Genomic DNA, 20154 nt, shown 5'->3' with positions numbered 1-20154 from the left:
CATACATTTTAAAAAAACCTACAACTAGTGAAACGGTGAGTTTCAACTAAAATGAGGCATAAACTAGGCAAAATCACCAACATCATCATCTTGGCTGCCTCTACAACCAAAAATAAATAAAATCAAGTCGTGGTGCTACCAGAGTAGAGCAGATGCGTCTAGAAGAAGTTTAGAGAACAGCACAAGGCAAGCCAACAAGGGACTTTCATTGAGCATCATGCATACAAGGGGTTGCTTAGATAACGGCCAAGGGGTCGCCGGTTGAGTCCACGACTAGATTTTCGGCATCCAAAAGGGTCGTGTGACCCGTTGTCCCAACGTGCGTCTGCCACTGCTTATTTGGATCAACATCATGCACACAAGGGGTTGCTTAGATAACGGCCAAGGGGTCGCCGGTGGAGTCCACGACTAGATTTTCGGCATCCCAAAGGGTCGTGTGACCCGTCTTGTCCCAACGTGCGTCTGCCACTGCTTATTTGGATCAACTACAGTTTATCTCCAAATTATGGAGTTAATAAAAATTCATACTCAATTTTTATAGACCCGTTTGACTGATACCCCAACTTAATAGTGAATCTCAATTTTTGTGTTGACGTAGCATCCAAGTAGACTGAAAATTAATAATAAAAAATAAAAAATACTTAAACCTTCTTTCTTAAAATACGTCACACTTGTGCTGTCTTGTATGCCTACCATAATTATCGCTATTTGTCACTAATTACCAAAAAGAAAAGTATATTTTTCAATTGTTTTTAAACTTGTGACAGCCTTTTTTATTTTTAAATTGATAAATAAGGATTTCTACAGATATTTTGGTGAAAAAAGAAGAAGAAAGAAAGAAAGGGGTTTTTTCGTAAAACCTCGCTAACCTAGCAAAGCTTTTACTCTTTGCAGCCCAACCGGCCAGGTAAAACCCTAGCACTATCTCCATCGTTTCCGGTTTTCATTCCTTGTCCAAAAGTCTCTGAGGCTCTGCAATTAATTGTCACAAGCAATCAAATTTTGAACTCTCCCCCATTAGCAGCAGCCAAAAGATTAAACCTTGATTCGGTTTGAAGCACAAAAAGCCATGGCCGAAGAAACCCATATGGCAGAAGCAGCTAGAGAACCAAGGAAGAGGAAAATTGGGAAGAAGAAGGGCTCCAAGGCTAAGAAGAAAGCAAAGATGTTACAGTCAGCGGAAGGCATTAGAGCCATGAAGCCTAAGAAGATTGACAAGAAAATGCAGAAACTGTATCGGAAACGAGCCCGAGACTACAATTCAGAGGACGAGTCCGAACAAGACAACGCTACACCTTTGGGCAACAATGAGGACGAGCTGATTGGTGGGTCTTCTTCAGGAGAAGAAGCAGAGAAAGGTGACGACCACAGTGAAAGGAATGTGGATAATGGGTTCTCAGATGATGAGGAGCACGGTGAGATTCTGCCCGGAATCATGAGATTTACGGAGGGTAGCAATGCGTTTAGGTTGGCATTCAGGAGTATAATAAAGAAGACTGTTCCTGAAGATGTATTGGTGAGTAATAGAATTGAACTCTAATGTCTAATTGTTTAGGTTTTGGGATTTTTGTGTGTGTTTAAAGTAACGAACTTTCGAGTGCTTCGCAGGGGCCGGTGTTGTCGGGGCAAAAGAAACTTGTTGCAGAGAAGCTTGCTGAAGAGGAGAATGAGCGCAACGTCAAGGGTGAGGCTAAGAAGGAAAAACAATTGGTAATTCATATCTTCAATATGTTTTTATTGTAATGTGTATGAATGTATCTGCAACTGTATGTTTATGGTTTAATGCTTAATTGTTAGTTCCTTTTAATTTAATAGGTAATAGAAAAGGGGCATGTGAAGCCTGCCAACTATTTGGACTCGCATGAAAAGTTTCTAATTGGTGTTGCTACGAAAGGAGGTACCCCATTTTTATCCGCTTGGTTAAGATATATGTGATCAGAGGTTATTTCTCTTATGGGCATTATCAAATTTCTTTCTCATACTGACTTAGTTCACATTTACCATGTGCAATGCTGGACGCTCAGTGGTCAAGTTGTTCAATGCTGTAAGTTGCTTTATGAGAATCTAATCTTGTTTGCTTGTTTTCAAAACTTAAATTTTGTTTTGATAAGATTGTATTCTGCTGCCACATTGAATCGTGAGTTCCTATTGGTGTCTAATGCAGGTCAACAAGGCACAAAATGCTCAGAAAGGACTGAATCCTTCCAAGTTTAAAGATGCAAAAGGTGTGCTTTTAGTACTGCAGCTACAATTTGAGAACCCTCATTCTTCTTGCCAGTTTACGTTGTTAGGTTTTCAGATATCAACTATGGACTTAAGTTGGTTTTAAATTTTTAACTGAAATTGAAAGTAATATGTTGGTATTACAGTCTAATGTGAGATTGGAAGCATACTTGTCATCATATCAATATAAACTTTTCTCCTCGACCCCCCTCCCATCCCTCTCTCTCTCTCTCACACGCACACACACACACACACACACACACACACACACACCCACACACCCACACACAAACACATCTCATACTTCATATCATTGTCGGATTTGTTACTTTTTCTTGAGGTATTCTATTGTTTCTCATATCTTGGTTGCCTTTAAAAATGTTGGTTTGAATTCAGGATACCAGGTGCACACAAAATCACCATAAGCACTCAACATCTGTAAATAATCCATATTATGGCAAGTTATGTTCTGCTTATTTTGAAGTGCCATGTCATCATGTCCATCTTTTGACTTATCTCACCTGAGACAAAAATTGCAATGCCTTGTCATATGTACCTACAAGCCTTGAAACTAGGATGGCATGAATCTAGCTTATCATCATTTTTGTATATGAAATATTTCCTTATTCCCATGCATCTTAGTCCCATTTTGGGACAAGTTGATTAGTCCCATATTTGTTTGGGAGACTCGTTGAACACATGTTTTGCTAGTCAGTGGCTATGTTTGAGTTTATAATGTGGAAACCTTGGTTCCACTTGTGTGTTTAATCTAGTCATTGTTGTCTAAATGTTTCCAGTGATAAAAAAGCGGAGAAAAGAAGCCTTCTTTTCAGAGTTGGGCAAAACGTCCTCCCGAGGTGCTAGTGCTTCTGCAAAGGTTGGTTCCTTTTTCCTTTATCAGTTTCTTGCATTATGCCACAGCTTTTTAGCATCTTGACGTTTCTTACAGGTGGAAGGAATGCTTGTAGACATTCTTGTTTCTTACATTCAAATATTTTAACCATCATATATTGTTGCTCCGTAATTTGTTTGGTGGAATAATCTGAAATATAATTATATTCCTACCCCATGGTTCTGTGAAATTGTGATGGTAGACCTAAACTAAGATGCAAACATCTTCGGTAGTGCCAAATTGCCAATATATTTTTCAATCATCTTTCTTGTGGGTTTTATATATGAGAATGATTTAACATGCAGTCTCATACATCTAAAGGCCCGGTGGATGGTGAAGGGCCTGCCTGGGCTCCATTACAAGATAATTACATGCTCACAAATTCCAAGTTGAAGGACTGGGATAAGATGCCGGTAAGGATCTTTAATCGCATCTTGTTAAATGTTACTCTTGTCAAGGGCTCTCTCTCTCTCTCTCTCTCCCTCACACACACACTAAGGGTGCATGGGCATCTATTAGGTATTATTGTTTCCAGTGACATTTGCTCTGCAATCTATGTACAGGACACAGTTGTGGGAGATGACATTGGAAGAGTATCTGAAGATAGTTCTGATGATGATTAATGCTGTGGAACTGCTCAAACAGCTACATGCCTATTGTTTGTTAGGCGGAATTTTTGTCCACTTAATATGTTTTCCTTGTTGCTACTGCATAGGAATTTTGTTTTCCATTTTTATTAATTGTTATGAATCACTGCTTCAAGATGCGATGGCCAAAGTATGTACATGATCACTCTCTTCTCCTGTTTCAGTTTCTTTTTCTGGCTTCTTTTCATTTGTGCTAGTTTACCTTTTACCTTTAGAATTTTTTGGCCCAGCAACTTACAGGAACAGCGAATCGGTATTTTAATTTTACACATTTTTAGGCATTTCTACCATCACACCTGGTCTAAGGGTTGGGCTCTTGGATACAACAACGGGCTCGATGTGGTAGCATCGACCTTTGTAACAATCGAGACTAGTAAGCCTGTCAGTCATAGAGCTGGATGATGAAAAATTATCATGTCCTAGGCATCTGTGGCCTACAACCTTAGCAAAACGCAAAATTGACAATTTCTAGTATATTTGATCAGGGATCCGGATCAAGCATGTAATGACACAGAAAAAACAAAACAGAGGATCTGGATCCCGACAATAAAGCAGCTATAACCACTAGAGTTACAAGGTGAACTGTATTCCAATTGAAAAAACCTTTTACATTGATGGCAACAAAAACAAATAACACCCCCTCCCCTATTGGTATAAAGATATTACAAACTATTCTCCCCTAACTGCATGAGTAACCATCCTCTGTTCCTGTGTAACCAGGTCCACAAAAAAGAAACTGCAATTTACAACTTCAAGTTTAAAGTCTGCCCAACAATGGTTTTAGGTCAGATCTCATAACACTCAACTGGCATACATACAGATCCTGTGCATGTCAAATGAACAGAAAAAGCGAAGGAAATAATTGCAGGCTATTCTACTGACAAGGCAATTACAAGTTTGGCCACCCAAGATGTCATGGCAGGCATTTTTTATAGAGGTCATCAGACCAGCAGGACAAAAATATAATAACTGAGATAATCAACACGAAGCATATTATGGCTGGAAGACCAACATGAATCCTCCCTGGAGAATGATTGAACAGATGAACTTTGCCCAGAGAAACAGAACAGGTGAGGAAAGCTCATAGCTTAAAGGACAGGGCAGGCTTTTGCGATCCGGATAATGTCATTATCTGTCAATCTGTTATGGTGATGTGGAGTCAGAAATCTGCTCCTCCACTTCATTAGTGAAGCACCAGAACCTGGCTTTTTGCATCAACCCTCTTCTCCCGATGGAAACCAAGGCCCTGTGATACAATCATACAGCTTATCACTGCACAAGGAAAAGACGCATTAATTTCATTCATTATTAAGTGACAATAAGTAAGTCTTTCCAATCAAACAGGCAAGTGTTTCTTTTGCTTTATAAAACATAGTTAAAAATTGTACTCAGTAGCTTCTGGTTCTGGCCTGGTTCAAGGGGTCATAATCATAAGCTTCACCAGCTTTAATGAAGCGCCCTTTCACACGCTTTCTTACATCAGCCCTTGCTTTGCGAGAAGCATACCTCACCCTTTTGTCAAACCTATTGAAAAGACAAACCAAAAAAAACAGATGTTTAAAAGACAGAACAGCAAGCAAAAGTATTTCATGACCAGATAAGAATTCTGTGAAAGTGCAACGACTTCAGCCAGAGGAGAGTGCAGAAGAAAATCAAGATACACTGTATCATTCAATCTACCATAAATGGGAAATAATTAGAAACAAACATACAAGTCTACCCCGGGTAGTGGTCATACAAAGAGACTAGAAAAACAATGCAACTTGGTAATAAATGAATAAAGAATCATTACACACGGGCATATAGTGTGTGTATGTGCATGCTTGCACATTAATATATCTAACTTCTGGAAGTACACTTACTTGCGTGCCTTCTTCTTTTCCTTGTAACGCATAACAGCATTACTACGGTTAGCTGATTGCATGGAACTCTCAGGGCATGGAGGACACCATGGCGGCTCTCCCATGAGAAGCATTGAGGAAGCCCCACAGTCTTGACAATCTCCAGCACTACTCTCTCCAGTAACACCCGAAAATGAAAGGTTTGATTGTGCTTGTTTTGCCGGAAAACAAATAATTGGGTCAGTTTTCGTACTCATTACAGAATCAGCAGATGCAGCATTACTGCATGCTGGCTGTAAAGCATTTACCAGTCCAACTGAAGACCCCTGGAAAAAAGCACTAATAGTTAACCACAAGTACATTTCATAAACTCCATTTTAGACATGCTTTAATAACAACAGTTCAACAGTAGGAAGTATTTATTAATAAAAAAAGGAAAGAAGGAAAAAACAACAAAGTTTAGTATGGCCACTTGCCTTAAAAGACAAAACTTTGGTAGCCAAAGCACTCATTTTATACACGACTAGTTTAAAAATACACTTTTTCTCTTTTGACAAGTACAATAAACAATAGTTTGATGAAATGATTTCTAATAGTAAATTCCAACTGCCATCACAAGATTATTTTTCCTCATTTCATCAAACCATTATTGATACAATAGTTTTCCAAATGCATTTTCCGGCATCAGTTGGAAGAGCAACTGACAGTATGGCTTTGTTCAGACTAAAGAATTACACTTCTTCTCCAGTATACTCACATACACATTTAAAAAATGGTAAAAAGCCTACTTTACTAATGGAAAAGCCACACATACTTTATACTTAAGCCAGTCCAAAGTTCTGCAGATAAAAAAATAGCATACGTAATGAGGCTGCTGTGAGAATTAGAAACATCAATGGACTCTACCAATAATCACTATTTTTTGTTTGACATAATGTAGTTCTGTAGTTGATTATTTCAAAGTAATATGGCATAGTTAGTTTTCTAGCTACATAAGAGAGCAATTTCCAGTTATACAGTAACAAAGTTCAGGACAAGGGCCTAAGCAATAAACAAAAGCAGTTCAAGAAAGTCCAAGTAACATAAAGCAATAAAAATGAGATGAAATTACCTCAGCAGCACCCACATCCTGATAATTGGAATTACCCCTGGACATGTTCTTTGCCCCAAACAAGCTATCAATCCCACCATTCTTAAAAAGCTCTTCAGAGTGATTCAGAGATACACCAAATAATTCTTCATAATTTTCAAGATTCAAATCCATTTCATCCATATCGAAATCATCATAAAGGTCATCATCTTCAGGGATTGCAGGACCTTTGGTCCCATGACAGAATAACTGTATATTAATAACATGAAATAAAGGTCATTGATGAAAACACTATCAAACTTAGAACAAATCACACACAGACTTAGAGAAGAATTTTTTTTATAGCCAATGTTGCATTAAGATAATAATTTTGAGACTCATAATTACCTTAGGCAAGGTTGCATTTTCAGATCCGGCCTGCTGGCCAACAACATGAGTAGCAGGGTTAAGTTCAGGCACCGAAGAGGAACCAACAAGAACACCGGACTTATCAACGGAACGTACACCATTCACTTCAACTATACCAGATGCATTTTGTTTAGTGTTACTTTCTGGAGGGCTCCAAGCACTTCCAGTGCTGTTCTCTGCGATGCTCATCAATCCCATTTCCTGCTCGCAAGCAGATTCGCCTGCAGCAGGTAAATCTAAAACGAATGACCAGATAGAAGACAGTTCAGAAGCTGATGGGCAGCCAGAGTAACAATTGAGCGTTTGCCTCTTATGTGCTGAAGCTGAGGTAGATGTTCCATGACCCATCCAATCACAATTCTGACAAAGAGACACTCTTTCTTCTGTGCATCTTACTAATGCGGGTTGTGAATTGCATCTTTCACAAAGAAGTGTTCTTGAATGACGCCTAGACAGGGCATTTGCAGAGTGGACATTTCGGTCACATGATAAACATAAGCACGCCGCATCAGACCGGCAATACACCATGGACCTTTGATCCCCACAAAAATCGCATATGTAACCCATGTTTCGACTGACTCTTTCTCTCCTCTTCTAATCAAAACTTGTCCAGTTTTGTCCAAACAATTTATCAATCTAACTGAAACCAGCTTTTCAGAAAGACCACAATTCTGCTGAGTGTGTCTTAGTGCAACCTTCAAACAACGTCATAGAGAGATATTCAGTATTATTACTGTCAAAATATCTTAGAGGAAGAAGACGAATAAGTTTTTTGTGGAAAAGGAAATTTAAACAACAAAAATGTTCTTTTTCCTGTTTCCTATTGAAATTGAAACAAGGAGGTTACTATGTCAATTCTAGACCTCATGGCCGCGCATAAAACTTTCCAGATCAACTTTTTCTCGTCTAAGAGATGGTTCGAGTACTAATCTGAAAACTTGAAAATGAATTTAAAAAAAGAAAAATGATTTTGCCAAACACAGTGAATAAGGATCCAAAATTATTTCAGCTTCAGCATATGAAATGATAACACAAAAAAAAATTATGTGAAGGAAACAAAAAACATGATTTCAAAAAACAGCTTCACAAATAAGTTTATTTTTAGTAATAAAGATAAGCAAAGAAATTTTCATCGAAAAAATAAAACAAACAAAATTTGCAGATATTGGAAAACAAAGAAATGAAAGCAGCAAGTAAAAAAAAGTGAACAAATTTGACAACTTTGCATCACCCAGAAACAAAAGAGATGAGCTTTTTAGCGAACAGAATAACAAGTTTCCAGCCCCACAAAAAGAAAACAGAATTGAAGGACTAAATCACAAAGATTAGCTTCATACTTCTCATGGAACCAAAATGAAGAAAAGGGTAATTTAAGGACCAATCTCTCGCCATGTCTAGCATATCAACAGACCCACCAACATAGGAAAAACTCAGAAGAAATCTATTACAGAACCCAGAAAAGCTTTGAACTAGAAATAAGCCTGAAAAGTAGCAACAGAAAATTTAACAGACACAGAGTGCATTCAGGAAACTTTACCGTGGCATGAGAGGGAGGATAAGATCGGTAGACAGCTTTCGATTTTTCTTTTAACTCACTAATTAAGAGTTGGAGATTTAATAAAAACTCTACAGGGCAAAGGAACCCTAGGATAGGAGGTTTTTTCCAAAAATTTCTATGTGAGATGGAAAAGATAGAAAGACTGGATATGGTTTGGGTTGAGGGGTGGGTGTGAGCATAAGCATAATGTTTTTTGTCAGAGGCCAAAGATGGTGACTTCAGCAAAGTTGATAAAAAGTGCATTACTTATGTGGGTCCATGTCCTTTTCCCAGTGAAAGGAAAAGTTAGGCCTTTCCCTTTTCCAGGTCCCTCCATGTCCATCATTATAAATCATATTAAATTTTGCAAGCTACTCTCATATCTCTCTGATTCTCTGTTTTCTATTTTTGACATTATTTTTTTCCATTTGGGAATAGAAATAAGGTGAAGCTGTTAAAAGGTACATCCACATGGTCTTTCCAATCTATTGGCCTAATTCCTCATTAAAAAGAAAATAAAAAATGAAAATCTATTGCCTAATTCCTCATCTAAAATTAAATTAAATCAAAATCTATTGCCTATTTCCTGTTTATAAAAAAAATATATTGCCTAATTCCTCATAAAAAAGAAAACAACAAATCTATTGCCTAATTCCTCATCTAAAACAAAATAAAATCCATTGCCTAATTCCTCATCATATAAAAAATCTATTGGCCTAATTCCTCATTATAAAAAAAATATGTGGCCTAATTCCTCATTATAAAAAAAATATGTGGCCTAATTCTCATTAAGTGGTTTGTCATGTGTCCCAATCCCTTCTTTTACATCTGTCCCTCCATAGTCTTTTGTTTTTGGTTTTTCCTTTGGTCTTAATTTTTTGTTTATCGTTTGCTTTTGATGTTTTCTTTGTTTATGTTTATTTTTTTCATCTCTTTTTTTTCTTTTCCTTTTAAGGTATCCATTTGATAGGCGCCCATCCAATCCCATATCCAAATGGGTACTTTTCTTTCGTACTCTCTTAATGCTAACATCCCATAAATCCGATCCTTAAAGCTCTAGAAACCTCAATGAGTGTCGATGAGGCAACATGGCACCAACAAGACTCTCAAAAAGTGAAAATAAAGTCTCATATGGCATTCAACAATAATAGGTGGATAATGATTATCATCCCGTCATAACTCCATGACATAATATAAGAACCCACAAAAATACCCTACAAATAATACACTTTTACTTGTACCATAACTTTGGTGCATCACTATCACATTGCTTGCCATGTATTGCATATTAAACATGCTAATTATAGTTTTAAAAAAAAATCTCAAGAAACAAGTCGTACATGATGAATTGGATGGTACTCTTAAGGTTATTTGTGGGTTTATATAACTTGGTGTGTAAATTATATATCCTTTTCTCGATATGACGTTATGAAAATTTTCTAAGATTATGAATCATTTCTGACTATTAATGATATTCAAATCTCACGTATATAATGGTTGAATTAGAGTTGTCCGTCATTATCAATTGATTAATATAAAGATGGAAATTGAAGAGAGCATGCATCTATTAGCTTTCGTCTTCTCATCCCCAATTGTTTTCTTACAAATGGGCAAATCCCAAAGAAGTTGGAAGCAACAAGAAAAATGGCAGATGGCAGTGTTTAGGAAGTTGAGTAATAATAATGCATAGTGGAGGAGGAGGAGAGTATAGAAGGATATGATGAAGGAAGGAGAGATGCTATGAAGCAATATACTATGTGGACAGATAAGGCTGTGAAAATGGCTTTGTGTACGTAATCAAAAGCCCACTTGAATGGACAAAGAAAGGACCTGTGAGATTCAACCCCACTTTCACAAAAAGTGCTACCCTTTTTCCTATCTTAATATTATGTTGGGATATTTACCCAACTACCCTTCCTCTTGCTTAATTGACTCCCTCACCTCCTGCCACGTGGTCCCCCATAATAGGATAATATCCTCCTTCCCTTCCCTTCCCTTCCCTTCCCTTCCTCCCTCCCTGGACTATCTCCCAGTCATGCCATAGATAAAGGTCAAAAGACAGCCAGCATGGCATTGAAGTCTAGCAAAGAGAAAATAAAACAGTTGACCTAAATTCACATTCCATAACTTTAAAAAATAAAAAAATAATAAAAAAAGATATAAAGGGGATAAAAGTTTTTCTCACATACATTATTAAAGTGTTATGAAGATTCGAACATAAAATCACTCACCTGCAAATCAAAGTCATTTTCTATTGAACTAGATCCGATTAGCAATTACATGCTAATCTTTAACACAAAACTCAAATTTACTATTTTATTTTGTGAAAAAGCGAATGAAAACAAATATATTTTTGTCATGCACGAACAGTATTGAGGGAAAATGAAGATGGGGCTCGTTGACAGTTATGAGTTATCCAATGGAAAAAAGAAAAAAGAACAAAAATCCTGCAGTTTGGGATTTGGCAAAGTGGAAATTTCAACTAGATCCTTGAAAAGATCTCTGCCCAAGGCACTTTGTAGTGACCCGTAAATAGAATTTCCCATCAAATAAGAGTAAATGGTCCACTGAGGCAACTACAGATTGAAACAGGTGGAGAGCCATTGACTAATCAACCAAGATATTTCTGAGATAGACCAAGAAAATATCTTGTAGCTTTTAGTAAGCTGCCAAGACAGATTAACTGTCAATTTGTATTTTTAGAAATATCTAGTCGACTTTGCACCACCAAAATTCTGACAGATCCAGCCAAAAAAAAAAAAAAAATCTGATAGAGAAAAAGGTAGTAAAAATATTATTTTTGCTCTTAAAAAAAGTCTCACTTCCAAAACTTGATTTTCACATAAAATTTTTATTTTATTTTAGTCTAAAACAATATCTCTTTTTTATTAAGAGCACTTCCACTCATTTGTCATGCTCAAAAGACAAGGGAAGGCAAGGGGCAATTACTGTTCACACAAATAATACATGCCTTAGTAATTTTTTGATGCATTGCCACCTATTGCCATGTCAACAACTATTCACATGAGATATGAGGAGAGGAATTTATATGGAGTTTTGGTATGAGAAGTGAAAAACATGGTTAGGTATTTATAAAAAAAGGTTTTGAATTTCTTTGTATTTTTAAATTTAAAATTTTGGTATTTAAATTGGCCGCTAACGTCACAATGACATAATCATGAGGTCAGCTTGCCCAGGTAACAACCAATGCAAATCTTGCCTTTGGGCTCGCCCAGGCTTGGGTAGGGCCCACTGCTACTCGAACCATTTGTGCTTGGTGTGGGCATTTTTTTCAAGGCAGCGCCCTTTGGCAAAAGGGACCGGTGGAACTGCTCTAAGGCCTCATTTGGTTCATTGGAAATGAGGCTTGGGGATGAGAAATCAATTGCTTTCTCATGTTTGGTAACTCCAATCATGAGAAATCGTTGCCTTGCACATGTGTAAGTAGGGGGAAAGTGAAGCCCTCCTCCCCCTTTGAATTTTAGTTTTCCTCCTCATGAGAAAGTTTGGGAGCTAACATTCCCATTAACAATTTAAAATTACAATATAGCATTAAATGCATTCTTTTTTTATTTGATTTCATATGAGTAGAATTAGAAAATTAAACAAACTTTATTTTTGTAGGGGTTTTTTCGTTCCGAAAGCTACAAATGGGCTGGACTACTGTAAGGACCAAATGAGTGAAATTACCCCCAGTGTCTGAGTTCGAGAATCAAACCCCAAGAATGCTTCGAAAGGGTAGTGAAGCATTAGGAAGCACCCTGGTTATCTTCACCTACAAAAAGCAACAGTCACTTACAGATAAATTCTTGGCTTGGCATGAATAGCTTGTGGTATGGAAGCTGAACATTCATGAGTTTAGCATGAGAGAGAGAAAGAGCTGCGCTTTCCTATGAGAAACAGAGTTTTTAAGGCAAGGGGGAAGAGATTCCAAGAGGGTTTGTTGAAGAGAGAGAGAAAGAGAGATGAGGGAATAACAATGGGTGTGTTGAGTAGTTTCCGGCAGCTTGACGAAAGCTCTGTCAAGCCCTGGAATGATTTACCAGAGGAGAAAATGGGAGAAGATAGAGAAATGAGGCTCGAAATTGCATAGGTTTAAGGGATGAGAGATGAAGCTTGCTCTCAGGATGTGGGTTGCTTGCCCTTTTTTGAGTTGTTTTGTTGGGTAGAAGGTGCATCCCTTTTATAGGTGCTAGAAGCTCATTTTTCCCAAGAAAATCCTAGTTGGTTATCTCCAATTTTACTAAGTCTTCTCCTCCATTTCTCTTCTCTTCCTTCGATTCAACCTATTTTATGAAACCTTCCTCTATCCAAAAACATAAAGACAAGATTTTTGGGAGCCTAAGGCCTTCCCGCAGCTACTTCAATGTTAAACTCCTATTTTTGGCTACTATCTCGCCTTCTTTCCTCCCTTATTTCATGGCAAGAGTTGGTAGGAGAAATGAGTGGGTAATGGCAGTGGTCTAAAAGGTGTTTTGCTCAAGTATCCATTGATTTTTTTGGGATTTGTCTTTGGCCATGTGCTGGAGATTCCCAGCAGCCTGCATACATAGGTAACCTTTGGCTTTTGTAGTTGTTTTGTTTCCAGCCATGTGCTGGAGACTTTCAGATATTGTATAGGTCATTTGGGCCATTCTAAGGTGATGGGTTAACCCATTAAGGGAATGGGCTAATTTCCTAGAGTATTGGGCTATTTTCTCTTCTTTATGCTTATCCATATATTTGGGCTCAAGAAATGGGTTTGAGTTTTGAGGCTCCTAAGCAGCCCAAAACTTCAATTTCTCAGCGCATCAATAGGTCTCATAAATACTGTTGGTAATTTTAACAACAATATTAAAACCTTGTAAGTGCATAAATCAAATGATAATATAGTAAGCAAGCAAGGGTCGATCCCACAGAGATTGTGATCTAAAATGATGTTTATCAATGTCACACAATGAAAACTAAAATACAATTAAACACGAAAACAAAATAAAGATTGAAACCACAAGGACTTCCACACACACGCCAACACCAAGGGGGGTTTTGATTTCATTTTGTGAATAAAACAAAATAAGGAAAAGAAAACAAAACAGAATTTAAATTAGAGTTTAAGAGAAATTGGTTTAAAATCAATCAAGAACAATAGCTAGGACTTACTATCCACCTCCAAACAATCAATCAATCCATAAACAACAATAGATAATCAATTTCTAGCAAGCATATGATGACGACACTCACAACAAGATCATGGCATTTGACTCGAGTTGTATGATTCTCTCTTAAGTGTATGTAAAGTGTATGGCATTTACATCAATACATGTATTCTTAATTGAAATCTAGTATGGCATTTACTCAAATTAACAATCAAGAATCCATTAAGATCAAAGAGAATATGAGTGTCACAAAAAACCTAAAACATGGCATTTGTTATTAGGAATTCAAGAATCGATTTCTCATAACTAGTTCTTAACCCAATTATTCGTTGCAAACAAGAACACATTCAATATGGCAATTGACCTATGTTCTACAACAATTTAATTCCAATACATGCTTCTAAGTTAGCTACTCAAAGAAACAAAATATCAGAATTCACATAACATAGAGAAACCGAAATCATCACGCTTGTAGAAACTGAAAATCCATTCAAACTTGTTTATAAAATTGAAATCATGTTTAGGGCTTCAAGATTAAGCCCTAACTAACAAGAAATTAGTTACTCATGTTCTTGGATGAAATCAAAAATAAATACATAAGAACTGAAAATTAAAAGAAGGAAGGAAAAGAAAGAACTCGTTGGCAGCTTTCTCCTCTTGCAAGGTTTATCTCCTTAGGACGTGAATGCCTGTTTTGCGGGGCCTTGGCTGGCCTTTTATATGACTTATATCGGAGTTCTAAACCCTAAAATTGTCTGAAAAGTCGTCCAAGAAGTCTTGGTAAACAAGGAATCCAAATAGGAAAGTAAAAATCACAATTCCTAACTCCACAAGGAAATACAGCTCAGCCCAATTGTCACACGATTTGGGGATCATCAGCCTTCTAGAAAAATCAATAAAAATATATTTTAGAAAGATAAATGTCTTATCTTTCCAACCATATATAGCATGCAACTTGAAAAATTCGGGAAGGCTTTCGTTTCTTTACATTCACGTAACATGTACGAAACTGTCCTGTCTGCATGTGGGCTAAATTTACTTGTAATACTGTACCAATTGGCTCAGTAGAAAATTCTAGAAAAATCATAGATTTAACTTCAAGATGTTAGCTTTCATCTCCAATTAGCCTTGCACTAAAATTCCTCCGAAAAGTTGATTTTCCCTTAAAAACCTTCTAAGAACGTAGAAAAGTTAAAATCAGAAAAGTAAAGTAATAAGCCATTTTTAAATCTAATTCTCCTACAAAACCTAAGGAAATAGATGGTCTTATCAAATACTCGTAACCATCCATACCACAACCCGTTCAACAAGCCCCAGAGATTCGTGTGGCTTGGGCCTACTTAAGCTTGTAGCGTGGCGTGTTGCTTATTTGCTTGGCGTGGCACGTGTGCAAGAATATATGACGAACTCTTGTGTATCGACAGGACCCGACCCAATTTCCACTTTGGAATTCGAGCCAAGTCCTGTGCGTGTCCGACACCTGGCGAATGTCGGGCACAAATGACCTTTTTACCCTTCTTACTTCAATTTTTCTTTAAATTTTCCTTAGACTTCTGCCGAAAATTCGGCAGAGTCTCCCCTGTATTTTGACCAACCCCAAAACTTTTCACCTGTCAAACAATCTCAGAAACCCTACCAACAGCCAGACTAAGTCAACAAACAGATTCCAACCTCAGTTCCTTATGTTCAACATGATATCAGAGCATTTTCTAGGGTTTTCAAGGTTGCAAGGATTCTGCAAAACTTTACCTTGGCGCGGAAACTATGATTGGCCCGGTGGTGGATCCCGCGTCCTTCTACGGCCTGGGGGCGAAAAACAGGTTGAAAATGTGAGTGGACCAAAGCAACAATAATGTTCTTCAAAACAATTCTCATAAACATAATATCCCCCATGGTAAAATAAATTTAGCTAAATAAAACTGAATACTTACTTATTATATCACGCGTAGTCAATTCAAGGCATTCTATATCAGTCATAGTCAAACTTGAAAGTTTCATACAAACCACTGAATTCAAAGCTTTCATAAAAGTACTGAAATCCAACGCGTATAAAAACTCTGTACTCAGATCTTTCATAACTGAACAAATATAAAGGGATCTATATCCGAAAAATCAGAAAAACTGATTTATAATAGCTGAAAATCAACATTTAATAAAGAAACTCAGAATCCTTTGAAAATACCACCGGTATGTACCCCTGTCATTTCCGTCAATTCCCTGGCAGGTCTCGGGCGTCACACAGACTTACCCGAGCCGCAAACTGGCGAAATCAGGGGACTATGATCAGCCTGTCCCGCCGGCAGATTCCTCGATGACACCAAGTCAACTCGAGTCGCTCTGGCAGGATGCAGGGGACCGTAGTCAGCCTGATCCGCAATCCTGGCAGGTCTCGGGGACATAAAGTCAGCCGAGCCGCAATCCTGGCAGGTCTCGGGACACCAAAGTCTGCCGAGCCGCAAATCCTGGCACTCACGGTCCGAGCGTCCCCGAAACTCGTGAGGCAAGTCAAGTGCACTGACTGAACTATAATCAGACTGGATGTCCGTAGACATCGGTCCGACTCTGGGTAATCACCATAAAGAAAAACGGGTACGAGGTGGTTTTAAAATAAAGTCCTTGTAAAAAGAAATATCTGAATAATAACTGTAAAACTCAAGTCGTGCTGCGGTCTTAACTGATTCAAAACTCAAACTCTGTTTCTGTAACTGGTAAATAAGCAGCACCGACTTATAGAATTATTACTGTACTGCTCATATTCAAAATCGTATTAAAACTTACTCAAAGACTGAATGAAGAAACTTACTCAAATAAACTCAAATATAAAACTCATTTATATAAAATCATTTATAAAATCTATTTTATATAAAAGCACATCAATTCATATAAAAGCACATCAATTCATTCATGAAATCTGATTTATGAAAGAAGGTCCACTCACAGATGGTCCAAGCTAATTTGACCCTTTGAAGCTTCCTGCATCGGCGGCCCTGATGCCTGATTATCCATAAAGATTAAATTAATAAACTGCTGAATAAAAAGAATTTCAACTAAACACCCTGCCCCCGGCTCCTAGAAATACGTTCACTCGTTTCAGGTTACTCCTATGCCCACCTTAGCTTTTTAGACTCTTAGGCCAGATTTGGAAGACCCGACGCTTACTGAAGCGATAAGCTATCCGACCGGCCGACCCGGGACCCCGCGGGTCCACGGCCTCCGATGGCCAATCTGGGCTTCCCTGAAGGTTTCTCATACAGCGGGAACCATATTCTGCGAATTTGGTCCGAATCGGACGGTCGGATCGGCCAAAATCGCGTTATCTCTTAAAACCCTAACCCTAGCCCCAGGGTTCGCGATTCTGGAGTATCCGGGACTCCGATTCGCAATCCGTCGAATCCTACACGATTCTGAAATCACGTACACCGACATATCCGAAATTCAGCTCGATCCGACTATTTAACGACACAGCACTCACTTATCGCGCGATATGGAAAATCCGTTCGGGGCTCAAACGGACTTCGAATCGAGATCCGCGAAATTCCACACGCTCGTGACGACACGAGGGTCACAAATCTGCACATAATTATACCATTACCCTCGCACACGCGCTCCAGCACGCGCGGGCAGCTTTGGGTGTCCAAAGCGATACCGAGTGGCCGAAAAATCTCGGAACCAAGACTCCAAACTCCTACCCTAGGTAAAACACCCCATTTGGAGTCACTTTTGTTCTTGGACCACCCCAAAAAAGTGACCAGAAACCGTAGTTTCGAAGGGCCGAAGTTTCGGCCAAACTTCAAGTCGAAAATCGAACCTCTTATCGCTAAAATCGATCGAAGCCCATATACCCATCAGCTAGAGCACGAAAAATAGATGAGAAACCATACCTTACTCGATCGATTTGGTGGGGAAACGAAGAAGAATTTCGAGCTGGAAGTTCCGGTGGCTTTGCAGGAACCTCCGTCGGAAAACATGGTTTTCCGGCCAACTCAGGGCATCCCCGGGGTTGAGATCGGTCAGGTTGTGACGACGACACGAAGGTGGACCCGTAGGTACCAACGGCGGAGATCGGCTCGGCCTGTGGTGGCCGGGCCGTCCCTTGGAAGGCGAAGGGTCGCACGACCCCAAATCGCGCGAAGGAGAGAGAGGGAGGAGAGAGAAAGTGACGGGGAGAAGAGAGAGAGGGGGTATAAAATCTGACTTTTTGGCCAAATTACCATTTTACCCTTCGCGGTTTTTAGACCATAACTTCTTCGTTACGGCTCCGATTCGGGCCTACTCCGTGTCTACGAACTCCTTTCGCCGCGCTCTACGCAATGGCGTAAGCGAAATTCCCAAATTCTTTCTCGATCAAAAAGTCAAATTTTCCCCCATTAAAATATGCGAGGGCAATTTGGTCATTTTGCTAAAAGATATTTTCCTTACCTTTCTAGATATTTCTTTCTTTTTTTGATATTTTGTTTTGGGTTCTTACAGTATCAAAGTTGGGTTTCTTCCCAAGTTATATGTCGTATTGGGCTAGAAATATATTTGGGCCCAGCCTTGGATTTTTTGGGCCTCAACAGTTTTACATTCTTACACAAACCAAACATGTGAAAGGAAATAAAGTGGTATTTCTTGGTTACTTTCCGAGGATTACCAAAAATGAAAAAAGAATCTCCATTTTCCATCCCTTGAAAAATAACATGAGAAGTGATTTTCCCTGAAATATGTTTTGTGAACCAAACAGGACCTAAAGAATTTAGATTGTACTCATTCCAATTCAATATCTCCCTTCCGATTTATAAGGGGTATACTTAAACTATAACAATTCTTGCATCTAGAAAGCTTTTCGTGCATTACCTAGCACAAAATAAAAATCTGTTGTAACTTAAGGCCTCATTTGGTTCATGAATTTTTTTTTTTTTTGGGAAATAATTTTCCATGTTTTTTTTTTTCTAAGGGATGAGAAATGAAATATCTCTTTCCCATGTTTGGTATTGCTAAGAAAGTAACCAGGAAATACCACTTTATTTCTTTTCTCATATTTGGTTTGCTTAAGAATGTAAAACAAAGTTGTTTAATTTTCCAATTATACTCATATGAATTTTATTTTAATCTTAAAAAATTACATTTATTGTAATTTTGTGTTGTTAATGGAGACAAAATGATCATAAAAGATATGCATTCAATGCCGCTCAATTTTCCCTAAGTGATTTTTTATGTTCAAACAGCCAAAATTGGATGAAATGGAACTCCCAACAATATATGATAGAATCTTGTTCCTTGTTTTATGTTACATTTATTTATGGGGCTTTATTTATTATCAATAATGTCTTAAGAGGGAGGGCAGGTGACAGGTGGTGTTTGATTCCTGTGGTTCTTCAGCCATTTCACGTACAACTTTTCACAAAAATCAGCACAAATTTTCATGCTGAGAAGAACAAAGCCTATAATAGCTCCATCCATAAAGTCAATATTAACATATATGTTTGGAATCAGAGATCTCCCCTAGCTCGCCATCACACTACAACTCTCTAGTCAGAATAACAACCAGAAAGCCAGATGTTGATAAGACTAGACCAACCAACATGTGTACGCCTATATATAATACTCAATTTCTTCCTGGTTTCCCCACATTTTCTCAGCAGCCAAACAAGAGAAACCACACTCACCGAAATGTAGTCGTCCACGTCACCAGGAACGTAGGTGCCGAACCCGGAGGACGAAGGCTCTGCCTCGACCAACATTGAGTAAAAAATAATAATTTGAAGCTTGAGTTGATAGAGAGGCTCAATACCAAGCCTTCGATGCTTGGAAGCACTTATAGAGAAGCGAAATAGCCGTGACTGCGATATATTTAAAGAGTATAGTCATATATTCGAATATTTTAAACCTAAGGTCCAATGTATAGATAACTTTTTTAAAACTATGTATAAATATACACCTTAAGGTCCAATGCATCTACTGATAATATATCCTGCTTTGGTTACTGCATGCCGTTCAATAAGTTGTGAAATAAAGTGCTCTTGCTCGAAGCCCGGATAACAATCTGAAATTAAAGTCAATTTCATCGCCTGTAAAGCACGGTAAAACAAATGTTAGCAAGCAAAGCAAGAAAAAGCCACATAGTACCTGGAGAGTATTAGGAGCTGATGGTCAACTCCATGTGAGTAACCAAGTGATCAGAGAAAGATACTCTCATAATTCCCATGTTGAGGTGTTCCCAAGGACCAACCACCATGCTTCGTTTTTCACCTGTAAAAGAGAATCTGAAGCTTAGTTTGGTTTCCCATTACTAGTTTAGAACAAGAAGAAGTTTTTACCTTAGCGAAACGCGGTGTAAACGCTCTTGATTTGTTTTGCCTGAAATTGGTCTACACCAGTTTGATGTCTAAAGAGCGAGAC

General features: G+C 38.2%; 2 protein-coding genes across 4 annotated transcripts; one reads left to right on the top strand and one right to left on the bottom strand.

The window, feature by feature from the left end:
* The first annotated feature begins 835 nt into the window (after positions 1-835).
* Positions 836-3931, top strand: LOC117623625 (RRP15-like protein). Its single transcript, XM_034354680.1, has 8 exons — positions 836-1516; positions 1609-1710; positions 1816-1897; positions 2025-2044; positions 2165-2225; positions 3021-3100; positions 3421-3528; positions 3679-3931. The coding sequence occupies exons 1-8, from the start codon at positions 1070-1072 to the stop codon at positions 3736-3738; spliced, it is 960 nt and encodes a 319-aa protein (XP_034210571.1). The 5' UTR covers positions 836-1069; the 3' UTR covers positions 3739-3931.
* Positions 3932-4318: 387 nt separating this feature from the next.
* LOC117622168 (zinc finger protein CONSTANS-LIKE 9-like) lies at positions 4319-8876 on the bottom strand. 3 transcript variants are annotated; one of them, XM_034352746.1, is made up of 6 exons: positions 8639-8876; positions 7081-7796; positions 6715-6942; positions 5625-5929; positions 5151-5286; positions 4319-5034 (listed from the first exon to the last, which is right to left on the bottom strand). In XM_034352746.1, the coding sequence occupies exons 2-5, from the start codon at positions 7666-7668 to the stop codon at positions 5151-5153; spliced, it is 1257 nt and encodes a 418-aa protein (XP_034208637.1). In that variant the 5' UTR covers positions 7669-7796; positions 8639-8876; the 3' UTR covers positions 4319-5034. The 3 variants fall into 3 exon arrangements, with proteins under 3 accessions (XP_034208637.1, XP_034208639.1, XP_034208638.1); XM_034352748.1 differs by having other exon boundaries at positions 4319-5008; positions 8639-8867; XM_034352747.1 differs by having other exon boundaries at positions 4319-5286; positions 8639-8868.
* Between the last annotated feature and the right edge of the window lie 11278 nt (positions 8877-20154).

The sequence above is a fragment of the Prunus dulcis genome, chromosome 3 (assembly GCF_902201215.1).
Source record: "Prunus dulcis chromosome 3, ALMONDv2, whole genome shotgun sequence".
NCBI classification, from domain to species: domain Eukaryota; kingdom Viridiplantae; phylum Streptophyta; class Magnoliopsida; order Rosales; family Rosaceae; genus Prunus; species Prunus dulcis.
This window is presented reverse-complemented; position numbering and strand designations above follow the sequence as displayed.

What these genes read in the sequence shown, in the direction of transcription:
- LOC117622168 (XM_034352746.1), bottom strand. Translation starts at nt 7,668, where the DNA reads ATGGGTTACATATGCGATTTTTGTGGGGATCAAAGGTCCATGGTGTAT. An exon ending in AAAATGCAACCTTGCCTAAG is followed by an intron (nt 6,943 to 7,080) that starts GTAATTATGAGT and finishes ATTAATATACAG; the next exon opens with TTATTCTGTCATGGGACCAA. An exon ending in AGGATGTGGGTGCTGCTGAG is followed by an intron (nt 5,930 to 6,714) that starts GTAATTTCATCT and finishes GCTTTTTTCCAG; the next exon opens with GGGTCTTCAGTTGGACTGGT.
- LOC117623625 (XM_034354680.1), top strand. Translation starts at nt 1,070, where the DNA reads ATGGCCGAAGAAACCCATATGGCAGAAGCAGCTAGAGAACCAAGGAAG. An exon ending in TGGTGTTGCTACGAAAGGAG is followed by an intron (nt 1,898 to 2,024) that starts GTACCCCATTTT and finishes CTGGACGCTCAG; the next exon opens with TGGTCAAGTTGTTCAATGCT. An exon ending in CAAGTTTAAAGATGCAAAAG is followed by an intron (nt 2,226 to 3,020) that starts GTGTGCTTTTAG and finishes AAATGTTTCCAG; the next exon opens with TGATAAAAAAGCGGAGAAAA.